Here is a 13,938-nt window from a genome sequence, read left to right on the forward strand (position 1 = left end):
AACGTTTATTTATAGGTTAGGTGTTTACCAGGGAACTGCCAGTGACGACAATTACAGAAGTTACCAAAGACCCCAAAGACTGATGATTGGCTGATGGGTCGTGTTTTACGATAAGCATAAATAGACTTTAGATTTTTGAGTACCGTCACGTTGGACAGCTTGATTTTTCTTTGTCTACGGTACAACAGCTGATCTGGATGGCGTTTGTTTTGCGTTTTAAAGGGAAATAACCGTCTGACATGAGGAAGTCGTATGAAGCAAGAGGACTTGAAACATCGTCAGGCAATTAGAAGATCGCTGCTGTCACTGACCGTGTTGAGAAGTATCGCAGCAGATTAACATGGCTGCGAATCGAGGAGTAATTAGCCTGAGGTTTAATCAAGACCAAGGTGCGTATTGCCATTGTTTATCGCGACAATAACAAAGAGCTCACTTTGCATCCCCTTTTCTCATCTCCGAAAATCTTCAGGATGTTTTACCTGCTGCATGGAGACTGGGATGAGGGTCTATAATGTAGAACCACTTGTGGAAAAAGCTCATTTTGACAATGAGCTGATGGGGAGTATTGGAATGGGTGAAATGCTATGGAGAACAAATATTGTGGCGGTTGTTGGTGGTGGAACCAGGCCCAAGTTTGCTGACAATACAGTTCTCATCTATGATGATTTGGCAAAAAAATTTGTCCTTGAGATAACTTTCACCAGTACGGTTAAGGCAGTTAGATTAAGAAGGGACAAGTAAACAAGATTCGATCTTCAATCTTTCTTTGAACTAATGAATTTTATACTTTGCAGTTGTTTACGTAATTTTATCTTCGCAGGCTGATTGTTGCACTGCAACGAGAAATTCATGTATTCTCATTCCCTGCGCCAACCAGAAGACTGCTGACTTTAGAAACCAGGGAAAATCCCAAGGGTTTGGTGGAGATTGCAACGCTTGCCACAGCGCAAAAACAGCTGCTTGTATTTCCTGGGCACAAATTGGGCCATGTTCATCTAGTCGATTTAGCTGCTACTGATGCAGGAAGTTCTAGCACACCGGCAACTCTCTATGCTCACCTGGTAAAAATCACCAAGTAATTAAAATTAACATGTTCATCTTGTGGCATAGTTATGCCTCGTCACAGTAAAGCATGTTTACAGCCTGTATTTGCTAGAATTGGTACATAGGACTGTCAGCAAGTAGCTTTTGAATTTTTCGAACAATTCTTGGAATCATAATGTTACTCGCACTTATCGCATCTTTAAATGACTAATAATTGAAAATGACAATAGGGTGCGCTAGCCTGCTTGGCAGTAAATGCTAGTGGTACAATGATCGCAACAGCTTCAGAGCAAGGTACCCTGGTCAGAGTTTGGGACAGTGTTCGCAGACATCTCATGGTCGAATTAAGGAGAGGTGCGGATCCTGCTACTCTGTATTGGTAAAGCATTAAAGAGTACTTTAGTCATATATATTTACACTAAAGAATATTCCATTCAGAAGAATAAATCTTAATCTACAGCAGAATTGTCATTTTTCCAGTATAAACTTCAGCAGGGATTCTGAATTCTTGTGCGTATCAAGCGACAAGGGGACTGTGCACATATTTGCATTGAAGGACACACACCTCAACCGCAGATCAACGTATGTAGTTACCTATTCACTATAACAGCAAGATAGAGTTATAAAATTTTAATCACTTGAAATATGATCTAATCTAAGATCTAAAATCTCTTGAAAAATGATTTGCCACATTGAATGGTTTGTAAAGTGATAGGCCGTGAATACTTTACTGTAAGTATCAGTATCTTGTCAGCGCTGTTGATGATTGAAATTTTTTTTTTAGATTTTCAAGCATCAGTTTCTTAGGCAATTATGTAGAAAGTCAATGGGCGCTAGCTACGTTTACAGTCCCACCTGAGTGTGCTTGCGTCTGTGCATTTCGCTCTCGAAACTCCGTAATTGGTAATTATTTTATAAAGTAGATTGTGTTGTCAAAGGTTTAAATAAACCTAATCACTTTTACTTGTTACAGCTGTGTGCTTGGATGGTACCTTCCACAAATACGTTTTCACAGCTGATGGTAACTGCAATCGAGAAGCGTTTGATGTTTTTCTGGATGTCTGTGATGACGATTTTTAATTATAAACTCATCTATTTACATAACATGTACATATTAACTACAATAAATATAGGAATTATTTTTACGCTTTAATATGCGCACATCATTAAAAATATTCTTATAAGCTGATGGAATTCATGTGCAGGCGAGGCACAATTTTTCTTATCTCTTGTATTCCACAGTATATCAGATGGTTTGCTGATTATTTTACTTTCAGTTGAGGAAGTACCCTTTCTCGATTTTTCTCTGAAAAAGTAAGAAAGGATTATTCTTTACTTCACATTTTAACGCATCGTTTCGCCACAGAGATGTAAACTCACTATACGGATCTGGATTTATCATTGGAGATATCAATGCCGGATAAACAGCCATAGCTAGGAGGCCTACAAATCCGCTTATAAAAACTGCGTATGACTTGCCTGTCAATCTAACCATATTGTCTGTCACAAATTGAATATTGATGTGATTGATACTGATGCTTGAGAACCCTTCAGGTTATGTTGCGCGAATGTAGCATACTTCGTAGTGATCTGGTATATGACTATGGACCTGGGTGAAAAATACTTTGAAATTATCAACGCCTCGTCGAGGTGGAATTGAGAACTAAGGCGTCAGTGGACGAACAGTAGAAGCTGTTTCGCCTGGTGCTGTCGTCTGCTCAAAATCGTATTTAATCGCTGTAAGCCGATAGAATTACATTATTTAAAAGTCTAGGATAGAGATGTGGAGCATTAGCTCCGAAGTCTAAACGTTAGGACGTAATTAGGAGAGAAAAACCAAGATTCCATGGTTTTGGTTTTAATTTATAGGTTATGTCCGTTACGCTAGTATCTTCAGACTGTTTCTACGTAGTAAATTACCAGTTCAATCGCTAAAAGATATTTTGTTTGATGCCAATTCGTTTCTTGTTACTTAGGTTTCTCAAAATCCATAGATTGCATAATGCAGGGGCTCAGGATGTGCACTCGGTGGCTCGGTGCAGCCACAAGATCAATCAATAAACAATGCATTCTGCTTGATGCTAGTAGAACAACTGGCGCATCATTTCCAAATGAGTTTCACACGACTGCAACAAAGGCTACAAACTCATCAAAACCTTCGCATTGGCTACAGTATAACAAAAAGATTTACCCCCCTCAAGCTCCCGACGAAGAACCAAGAAAAGCAGTGAGTATGAAAGAACAATGAATCAAAAATTGGCTTGTAGTGCAAGCTTTCCGTAATTCACGCCCATCTATTTAATTTTGAATTGTTTTCTTTCCAATTTAGTTTGTTTGCCACATGAAATCAAACATCAAGTACCCTCCTAAAAAAATGTGGTACGTAGCTGTACTCGTTAGGGGAATGACTGTCGATGAGGCTGTAAAACAATTGAGTTTCGTTTTGAAAAAAGGAGCTGAGGCTGTGAAAGAAACTATTCTCGAAGCACAGCAGATGGCTGTGGAACAACACAATGTTGAATTCAAGAGTAATCTGTGGGTTGGTGAGTATTTACAGCGTGCTTGATACTGCACTAGAACTTTGCGATCGAAAAACCTTCTAGAAGCAAGGTCACTACTTGACTTCTGTTCATTGAAGCGATGTGTATAGAAAGAAATTCCTACTTATATACTACAATTTTTTCACAGCTGAATCCTTTGTTGGCAAAGGATTAGTGATCAAGGGTCTTCGAAGACACGCCAGGGGCCGGCCAGGTGTGATACACTACAGGTATTCTCATTACTACGTCAGATTAGAAGAGGGAAAACCACCTGAGAATTACTACCTTCCGGCACCGAAAAGCAAGCAAGAAATGCTCGATGACTGGCTAACACAAATGCGAAAACGCAAGATCACGTCTTCTCTATGAACTCACAGATTAATCATCAATCAGCATAGAACCTATGTAATAATAAAGATAATTTCTTCACACTGATACATCGGCTCTGTAACTTTTGAATCTGCTGAACTCACTTCAAGAATATCCTTTTAATCTAATTTATGGTTTAAATAGGCGGATAATCAGATTGACAAAGAACTGGATTTAGTTTTATTTATTTAAAGTGACACAGTCATGTTGATCCATAGAAATTGACAGCCAAGATTGATGCGCCAGTTTACAATTTCAACTTTGTTCTCCTCCAATGACGCCTCTTTGCGTTGTATCTGTAATCAGAAACATGTTTACAGTCACGATAGGATATGTGTTGAGTTCCTAGTAACTACATTAACCAATCATTTAGGTAAGAATCATTGAATACAACTTTCAACATCTTAAGAGAGTATAAAAGTTGAATTTGCTAACGAAAATTACAATTCCAAACATATTGCTTGCACTTGACGATAACATGCATCATATGATGACAGAACGGAGAGTTAGCAGAACAGTATTTCAAACGATCAGATTGGCGATTCGTATATCCTCCAATGGATAAAAATGGTAATAAAATCAAGTAAGAAATAAATTAGAATTGATATACGTACGTATATGTGTCGCATATTGAAGTTGTATTCTAACCACAAAACATTGAACAAAAATACTGTTAAACTCAAATCGCCCGAATATTTAAAATCTGATTACGATTCAATTTGAGAAATAATGACATAAGTCTACCTTTGGGGAAACACGTGGGTATTAAGTTTAACTACTAAAATGAAGCCTTACTCACCGAATTGTGTTGCCTGTTCGCATTCTGACCCATTGTGGAATGGGCCGGTTCTGCTTCAATTTTTTAGCAAGCTTTCGCTTGACGATAAAGGTTTTGTGTGCCGACTGAAATACAAAAAACACTTCGTTAAATATGTGGCGATAACAATAGATTATACTTGGCGTAGTAAGACGCGGGATGTCACGGTATCATTACGATTTTCTTCGTGGAGAAAATAACCTACCATGTTGTCAGTACCTCCAACAAAACGCGAAACGGAAGAGCAGTGAGCAAAATGGACGCAAGCAGGTTCCCATTAGTTCCCAGCTTGCAGCGCCGTTTTCTCGTTTCCTACGCTGGTCAAATTTATCCTCATTTCGTAATTTACGCTGAGTAGGATCATTTTCATGGGGTGAAAAAAATATTTATTTAATCAAATGAGACCTGAAAGTATATTATTTTTTAAGATTCATTTGATTCAAAAATAATTAGTTGTTGGATTTAACATTTCTCCATTCATTTCAGCCTTACCGACATGAAACCATGCATCTTTTAAAACTTGCGTTAGCGGCGGAATTAAGGTGTCGTATCAATATTCAATACATCCAAACTGCTAAGTTATCTCTTTTTCTTATTTGGTGTTGGTATTAAAGAATACGTTGATAAAAATTCCCCATACCAATTTGATTTCTGAAATTTTTTTTTATTGCAAATAAAGAGCTTGATTAAGAAAAAAGTTGATTATGGATGACGTTAATTTTTTCCCTTTAAAAGTGTAGATTCATAGGGATCGGGACACAACTTAGAAGTGAGATGAGATCTTGGGATTTCAGCTTCAGTTGAAAAAAAATTGTTTCAAAATATTTCAGTCCACGGGAGCAACGAAATTCACAAATGACTACTGAAGATCGACCTAATGTGGATACGTAAGACTGTATACTATTACAACATTTGGAAAATAATAGCATTTATGAAATTGATACATTATCGGATGAAATTTTTGGCGATGGGTTCTTCCGCTTAAAGTAACGACACCTGCAGGATTGGTGGTAGGACATTGATTAGAAATCGATATTCGTCGGACTGTAGTATTTCAACTAGTTGATTTGAAGATTATTTTGTAAATGTCATTGAATGTAAGATCTGAAGATATGTCCTGAGAAAACGTTGGTTAAAGAGTAAAAACGGGACCAGAGGGAGCGATTTTCAGAGGAAGTCTGAAAAAAGAGGAAGTAGAAGTCCGAGGAGACGTGAACGATAGGGAAACATGACGGGAAGTACAAAGTTAGAGTTCGGAGATAAAAATGGCAGTCCGGGATTTTGCCGGTTATTTGAGAAAAATGAAATGATTATTGTACTCGTTTCCACGCCACCGTGAGCGGTAGAGTATTTGGCGCGTTTTTTTTAACGTGGTATCCCCCGTAGGCCTATTCCACGAATGAAAAAGTAAAATCAACTCTACAGCTTTTTCTAATTATTCTAATAGTTTTAAATATTTCTTTAATACGGCTGTGTCCGACAAATAACCAGTCTCGACCGCTTCCGCCCCAACACAGACGCTCCCCAGACGTCGTGTTCCCACGACTAGAACTTACAATGTAAGTCCAAACGCGCGACCCGCCGCCACCAGGATGTCGAGACACCGCAGTGCACCAGCTTCGTCTTACTTCCATACGCACTACTTAAATCCGGTACCCTGGCCGGATATCGGAGCAGCTACGTATGCAAGAGAGATATAGGCCTGGGATATGCCTACTGGCGTCACTATGCACAAAGCATAGTGAAACTTAGGGGCCGCCCAGAACGTCGTAACGTCTGGAACGACTCTACGGGTGCACGGCCTGCTTAGAGACGAAAGCGCGGAACGGACGCAGTCTTCAACTGGAGATTTTTGCTACCCACAAAACGTTCGCAATTTGATTTTGAATGGAAACGGCTACGATGAGACGCGATTATTCTACAATTCCAAGGTGTGATACTTGCTTGAAGGGTTCAGACTCCAAGTTCGAGGTGTGGTACATGAAGGGTTCAGACTCCAATTTCGAGGTGTGGTACATGAAGGGTTCAGACTCCAATTTCGAGGTGTGGTACATGAAAGGTTCAGACTCCAATTTCGAGGTGTGGTACATGAAAGGTTCAGACTCCAATCTCGAGATGCGATCTCAAAAGGTGAGAGGTATTCTTCGCTTCTCTGTCACGGGTGAGCCGATCAGAGGTTATCACTCCTCTGTCACGGGTGAGCCAATCAGAGGTTATCACTCCTCTGTCACGGGTGAGCCGATCAGAGGTTATCACTCCTCTGTCACGGGTGAGCCGATCAGAGGTTATCACTCCTCTGTCACGGGTGAGCCAATCAGAGGTTATCACTCCTCTGTCACGGGTGAGCCGATCAGAGGTTATCACTCCTCTGTCACGGGTGAGCCGATCAGAGGCTATCACTGTTTGGAAATGTGGAAACCGATCGAAGCTTGCCCGTCCTTCGTAATTAACAAACCGATCAAGGGGTAAGGCATTTTCCGAATTAATATTAGCGTTTGATTTTGGACCTAATATATTGATCGCGGCCGGTGAAAAGTTCGCACTTGGATATCGAGGGGAAATCGCGACGACGGGTTCAGACTCCCATTTTGAGGTGTGGTACGTGAAGGGTTCAGACTCCAATCTCGAGATGCGATCTCAAAAGGTGAGAGATATTCTTCGCTTCTCTGTCACGGGTGAGCCGATCAGAGGTTTTCACTCCTCCGTAACGGGTGAACTGACGAGGGGGTTTTCGCGTTCGAATGTACTATGTTTGAACTCTTGGAAATTGAATCTTAGTTTAAGAATCGTGCCCTAAAGCATCATCGGCATCTGCTTCTTGAAATTTGCCATACAGCTTCAGCCTCCGCAATTATCGACTATGCTACTCATGCAATTCTTATCTATTTCAAAGACTAAACTCTTAAAAATTAAATCTTAGCATAAGAATCGAGCCCTAAAGCATCATCGGCATCTGCTTCTTGAAATTTGCCATACAGCTTCAGCCTCCGCAATTATCGACTATGCTACTCATGCAATTATTATCTATTTCGAAGACTAAACTCTTAAAAATTAAATCTTAGCATTAGAATCGAGCCCTAAAGCATCATCGGCATCTGCTTCTTGAAATTTGCCATACAGCTTCAGCCTCCGCAATTATCGACTATGCTACTCATGCAATTATTATCTATTTCAAAGACTAAACTCTTAAAAATTAAATCTTAGCATTAGAATCGAGCCCTAAAGCATCATCGGCATCTGCTTCTTGAAATTTGCCATACAGCTTCAGCCTCCGCGTTCATCCACTATGCTACTCATGCAATTATTATCTATTTCGAAGACTAAACTCTTAAAAATTAAATCTTAGCATTAGAATCGAGCCCTAAAGCATCATCGGCAACTGCTTCTTGAAATTTGCCATACAGCTTCAGCCTCCGCAATTATCGACTATGCTACTCATGCAATTATTATCTATTTCAAAGACTAAACTCTTAAAAATTAAATCTTAGCATTAGAATCGAGCCCTAAAGCATCATCGGCATCTGCTTCTTGAAATTTGCCATACAGCTTCAGCCTCCGCGTTCATCCACTATGCTACTCATGCAATTATTATCTATTTCGAAGACTAAACTCTTAAAAATTAAATCTCAGCATTAGAATCGAGCCCTAAAGCATCATCGGCATCTGCTTCTTGAAATTTGCCATACAGCTTCAGCCTCCGCAATTATCGACTATGCTACTCATGCAATTATTATCTATTTCGAAGACTAAACTCTTAAAAATTAAATCTCAGCATTAGAATCGAGCCCTAAAGCATCATCGGCATCTGCTTCTTGAAATTTGCCATACAGCTTCAGCCTCCGCAATTATCGACTATGCTACTCATGCAATTATTATCTATTTCGAAGACTAAACTCTTAAAAATTAAATCTTAGCATTAGAATCGAGCCCTAAAGCATCATCGGCATCTGCTTCTTGAAATTTGCCATACAGCTTCAGCCTCCGCGTTCATCCACTATGCTACTCATGCAATTATTATCTATTTCAAAGACTAAACTCTTAAAAATTAAATCTTAGCATTAGAATCGAGCCCTAAAGCATCATCGGCATCTGCTTCTTGAAATTTGCCATACAGCTTCAGCCTCCGCAATTATCGACTATGCTACTCATGCAATTATTATCTATTTCGAAGACTAAACTCTTAAAAATTAAATCTTAGCATTAGAATCGAGCCCTAAAGCATCATCGGCATCTGCTTCTTGAAATTTGCCATACAGCTTCAGCCTCCGCGTTCATCCACTATGCTACTCATGCAATTATTATCTATTTCGAAGACTAAACTCTTAAAAATTAAATCTTAGCATTAGAATCGAGCCCTAAAGCATCATCGGCAACTGCTTCTTGAAATTTGCCATACAGCTTCAGCCTCCGCAATTATCGACTATGCTACTCATGCAATTATTATCTATTTCAAAGACTAAACTCTTAAAAATTAAATCTTAGCATTAGAATCGAGCCCTAAAGCATCATCGGCATCTGCTTCTTGAAATTTGCCATACAGCTTCAGCCTCCGCGTTCATCCACTATGCTACTCATGCAATTATTATCTATTTCGAAGACTAAACTCTTAAAAATTAAATCTCAGCATTAGAATCGAGCCCTAAAGCATCATCGGCATCTGCTTCTTGAAATTTGCCATACAGCTTCAGCCTCCGCAATTATCGACTATGCTACTCATGCAATTATTATCTATTTCGAAGACTAAACTCTTAAAAATTAAATCTCAGCATTAGAATCGAGCCCTAAAGCATCATCGGCATCTGCTTCTTGAAATTTGCCATACAGCTTCAGCCTCCGCAATTATCGACTATGCTACTCATGCAATTATTATCTATTTCAAAGACTAAACTCTTAGAAATTAAATCTTAGCATTAGAATCGAGCCCTAAAGCATCATCGGCATCTGCTTCTTGAAATTTGCCATACAGCTTCAGCCTCCGCAATTATCGACTATGCTACTCATGCAATTATTATCTATTTCAAAGACTAAACTCTTAAAAATTAAATCTTAGCATTAGAATCGAGCCCTAAAGCATCATCGGCATCTGCTTCTTGAAATTTGCCATACAGCTTCAGCCTCCGCGTTCATCCACTATGCTACTCATGCAATTATTATCTATTTCAAAGACTAAACTCTTAAAAATTAAATCTTAGCATTAGAATCGAGCCCTAAAGCATCATCGGCATCTGCTTCTTGAAATTTGCCATACAGCTTCAGCCTCCGCAATTATCGACTATGCTACTCATGCAATTATTATCTATTTCAAAGACTAAACTCTTAAAAATTAAATCTTAGCATTAGAATCGAGCCCTAAAGCATCATCGGCATCTGCTTCTTGAAATTTGCCATACAGCTTCAGCCTCCGCGTTCATCCACTATGCTACTCATGCAATTATTATCTATTTCGAAGACTAAACTCTTAAAAATTAAATCTTAGCATTAGAATCGAGCCCTAAAGCATCATCGGCAACTGCTTCTTGAAATTTGCCATACAGCTTCAGCCTCCGCAATTATCGACTATGCTACTCATGCAATTATTATCTATTTCAAAGACTAAACTCTTAAAAATTAAATCTTAGCATTAGAATCGAGCCCTAAAGCATCATCGGCATCTGCTTCTTGAAATTTGCCATACAGCTTCAGCCTCCGCGTTCATCCACTATGCTACTCATGCAATTATTATCTATTTCGAAGACTAAACTCTTAAAAATTAAATCTCAGCATTAGAATCGAGCCCTAAAGCATCATCGGCATCTGCTTCTTGAAATTTGCCATACAGCTTCAGCCTCCGCAATTATCGACTATGCTACTCATGCAATTATTATCTATTTCGAAGACTAAACTCTTAAAAATTAAATCTCAGCATTAGAATCGAGCCCTAAAGCATCATCGGCATCTGCTTCTTGAAATTTGCCATACAGCTTCAGCCTCCGCAATTATCGACTATGCTACTCATGCAATTATTATCTATTTCGAAGACTAAACTCTTAAAAATTAAATCTTAGCATTAGAATCGAGCCCTAAAGCATCATCGGCATCTGCTTCTTGAAATTTGCCATACAGCTTCAGCCTCCGCGTTCATCCACTATGCTACTCATGCAATTATTATCTATTTCGAAGACTAAACTCTTAAAAATTAAATCTTAGCATTAGAATCGAGCCCTAAAGCATCATCGGCATCTGCTTCTTGAAATTTGCCATACAGCTTCAGCCTCCGCGTTCATCCACTATGCTACTCATGCAATTATTATCTATTTCGAAGACTAAACTCTTAAAAATTAAATCTTAGCATTAGAATCGAGCCCTAAAGCATCATCGGCATCTGCTTCTTGAAATTTGCCATACAGCTTCAGCCTCCGCAATTATCGACTATGCTACTCATGCAATTATTATCTATTTCAAAGACTAAACTCTTAAAAATTAAATCTTAGCATTAGAATCGAGCCCTAAAGCATCATCGGCATCTGCTTCTTGAAATTTGCCATACAGCTTCAGCCTCCGCGTTCATCCACTATGCTACTCATGCAATTATTATCTATTTCGAAGACTAAACTCTTAAAAATTAAATCTTAGCATTAGAATCGAGCCCTAAAGCATCATCGGCATCTGCTTCTTGAAATTTGCCATACAGCTTCAGCCTCCGCAATTATCGACTATGCTACTCATGCAATTATTATCTATTTCAAAGACTAAACTCTTAAAAATTAAATCTTAGCATTAGAATCGAGCCCTAAAGCATCATCGGCATCTGCTTCTTGAAATTTGCCATACAGCTTCAGCCTCCGCAATTATCGACTATGCTACTCATGCAATTATTATCTATTTCAAAGACTAAACTCTTAAAAATTAAATCTTAGCATTAGAATCGAGCCCTAAAGCATCATCGGCATCTGCTTCTTGAAATTTGCCATACAGCTTCAGCCTCCGCGTTCATCCACTATGCTACTCATGCAATTATTATCTATTTCAAAGACTAAACTCTTAAAAATTAAATCTCAGCATTAGAATCGAGCCCTAAAGCATCATCGGCATCTGCTTCTTGAAATTTGCCATACAGCTTCAGCCTCCGCAATTATCGACTATGCTACTCATGCAATTATTATCTATTTCGAAGACTAAACTCTTAAAAATTAAATCTCAGCATTAGAATCGAGCCCTAAAGCATCATCGGCATCTGCTTCTTGAAATTTGCCATACAGCTTCAGCCTCCGCAATTATCGACTATGCTACTCATGCAATTATTATCTATTTCAAAGACTAAACTCTTAAAAATTAAATCTTAGCATTAGAATCGAGCCCTAAAGCATCATCGGCATCTGCTTCTTGAAATTTGCCATACAGCTTCAGCCTCCGCGTTCATCCACTATGCTACTCATGCAATTATTATCTATTTCAAAGACTAAACTCTTAAAAATTAAATCTTAGCATTAGAATCGAGCCCTAAAGCATCATCGGCATCTGCTTCTTGAAATTTGCCATACAGCTTCAGCCTCCGCAATTATCGACTATGCTACTCATGCAATTATTATCTATTTCAAAGACTAAACTCTTAAAAATTAAATCTTAGCATTAGAATCGAGCCCTAAAGCATCATCGGCATCTGCTTCTTGAAATTTGCCATACAGCTTCAGCCTCCGCAATTATCGACTATGCTACTCATGCAATTATTATCTATTTCAAAGACTAAACTCTTAAAAATTAAATCTTAGCATTAGAATCGAGCCCTAAAGCATCATCGGCATCTGCTTCTTGAAATTTGCCATACAGCTTCAGCCTCCGCGTTCATCCACTATGCTACTCATGCAATTATTATCTATTTCGAAGACTAAACTCTTAAAAATTAAATCTCAGCATTAGAATCGAGCCCTAAAGCATCATCGGCATCTGCTTCTTGAAATTTGCCATACAGCTTCAGCCTCCGCGTTCATCCACTATGCTACTCATGCAATTATTATCTATTTCGAAGACTAAACTCTTAAAAATTAAATCTTAGCATTAGAATCGAGCCCTAAAGCATCATCGGCATCTGCTTCTTGAAATTTGCCATACAGCTTCAGCCTCCGCAATTATCGACTATGCTACTCATGCAATTATTATCTATTTCAAAGACTAAACTCTTAAAAATTAAATCTTAGCATTAGAATCGAGCCCTAAAGCATCATCGGCATCTGCTTCTTGAAATTTGCCATACAGCTTCAGCCTCCGCAATTATCGACTATGCTACTCATGCAATTATTATCTATTTCAAAGACTAAACTCTTAAAAATTAAATCTTAGCATTAGAATCGAGCCCTAAAGCATCATCGGCATCTGCTTCTTGAAATTTGCCATACAGCTTCAGCCTCCGCAATTATCGACTATGCTACTCATGCAATTATTATCTATTTCAAAGACTAAACTCTTAAAAATTAAATCTTAGCATTAGAATCGAGCCCTAAAGCATCATCGACATCTGCTTCTAGAAATTCACGTTACAGCATCAGCCTTTGCGTTCATACACTTTCCCACCCATGCAATTATATCGTTGAACTTGAATTTGTATCACATTAATCCCAGACTGAGAATGTAGCTCTGGATCATTCGCCTCTGCCTTTATTCGAACACCCGGGTACCATCCACAATTGGGTCTACAATATTTGTAATAAAGCTAAACTCTGAAAGAAGTTCAAGTTAGAAAACCTTTTACTAGATTATTAGATCAAATTGATTTGATATCGGTTGAGCTGGAAAAACATAATGATCAAGCAGAAAACCATCGTAAGGCTTGATGAAAAATAACGTTAATCTGGTAGAAAAACTCTGCTGAAGCTAGAAGGCAAAGTTTATCGACCCCTGCTTCTGAAGCTTGTTCTTCAGCTGAAATCTGAAAAAGATAGAATCAGAAAACCGTTTCCACAAATTAATTGATCATTGCAGGAGAAAATCGGTCAAGCTAAAAGAAGAGAAAAATTGAGCAGAAAAATATCATAGAGCTGAGAAAAAAACTGAGCTCCAACTGGCAGAAAACTTGTTGTTGGCCTAAAATCTGAAAACGTTGGAATTAGAAAACCGTGAACACAAATCATGAGATAACATCAAAATAATATCGGTTGAGCTGAAAGAAAAACAATCATTAGCAGGGAAAATATT

General features: G+C 38.6%; 3 protein-coding genes across 4 annotated transcripts; 2 read left to right on the forward strand and 1 right to left on the reverse strand.

Moving 5' to 3' along the window:
- The first annotated feature begins 154 nt into the window (after positions 1–154).
- On the forward strand, positions 155–3,178 carry LOC124412492 (WD repeat domain phosphoinositide-interacting protein 4-like). 2 transcript variants are annotated; one of them, XM_046892393.1, is made up of 8 exons: positions 155–389; positions 470–737; positions 821–1,061; positions 1,275–1,423; positions 1,525–1,626; positions 1,829–1,947; positions 2,018–2,151; positions 3,039–3,178. In XM_046892393.1, the coding sequence occupies exons 1-7, from the start codon at positions 341–343 to the stop codon at positions 2,122–2,124; spliced, it is 1,035 nt and encodes a 344-aa protein (XP_046748349.1). In that variant the 5' UTR covers positions 155–340; the 3' UTR covers positions 2,125–2,151; positions 3,039–3,178. The 2 variants fall into 2 exon arrangements, with proteins under 2 accessions (XP_046748349.1, XP_046748348.1); XM_046892392.1 differs by lacking the exon at positions 3,039–3,178 and having other exon boundaries at positions 2,018–2,193.
- Positions 2,888–4,019, forward strand: LOC124412493 (39S ribosomal protein L22, mitochondrial). Its single transcript, XM_046892394.1, has 4 exons — positions 2,888–2,955; positions 3,053–3,271; positions 3,374–3,587; positions 3,733–4,019. Exons 1-4 carry the CDS (start codon positions 2,917–2,919, stop codon positions 3,951–3,953), a joined length of 693 nt encoding a protein of 230 aa, XP_046748350.1. The 5' UTR covers positions 2,888–2,916; the 3' UTR covers positions 3,954–4,019.
- Positions 4,020–4,122: 103 nt separating this feature from the next.
- LOC124412494 (60S ribosomal protein L39) lies at positions 4,123–5,097 on the reverse strand. Its single transcript, XM_046892395.1, has 3 exons — positions 4,976–5,097; positions 4,753–4,856; positions 4,123–4,249 (listed from the first exon to the last, which is right to left on the reverse strand). Exons 1-3 carry the CDS (start codon positions 4,976–4,978, stop codon positions 4,201–4,203), a joined length of 156 nt encoding a protein of 51 aa, XP_046748351.1. The 5' UTR covers positions 4,979–5,097; the 3' UTR covers positions 4,123–4,200.
- Positions 5,098–13,938: the final 8,841 nt, after the last annotated feature.

The sequence above is a fragment of the Diprion similis genome, chromosome 11, assembly GCF_021155765.1.
Source record: "Diprion similis isolate iyDipSimi1 chromosome 11, iyDipSimi1.1, whole genome shotgun sequence".
NCBI lineage: Eukaryota > Metazoa > Arthropoda > Insecta > Hymenoptera > Diprionidae > Diprion > Diprion similis.

Coding starts and splice junctions, on each gene's coding strand:
- LOC124412494 (XM_046892395.1), bottom strand. Junction 4,250..4,752: donor CGAACAGGCAACACAATTCG/GTGAGTAAGGCT, acceptor TTCTGATTACAG/ATACAACGCAAAGAGGCGTC.
- LOC124412492 (XM_046892393.1), top strand. CDS start 341: ATGGCTGCGAATCGAGGAGTAATTAGCCTGAGGTTTAATCAAGACCAA. Junction 390..469: donor GAGGTTTAATCAAGACCAAG/GTGCGTATTGCC, acceptor GAAAATCTTCAG/GATGTTTTACCTGCTGCATG. Junction 1,948..2,017: donor CTCTCGAAACTCCGTAATTG/GTAATTATTTTA, acceptor TACTTGTTACAG/CTGTGTGCTTGGATGGTACC.
- LOC124412493 (XM_046892394.1), top strand. CDS start 2,917: ATGTCCGTTACGCTAGTATCTTCAGACTGTTTCTACGTA. Junction 2,956..3,052: donor CTTCAGACTGTTTCTACGTA/GTAAATTACCAG, acceptor TGCATAATGCAG/GGGCTCAGGATGTGCACTCG. Junction 3,588..3,732: donor CAAGAGTAATCTGTGGGTTG/GTGAGTATTTAC, acceptor ATTTTTTCACAG/CTGAATCCTTTGTTGGCAAA.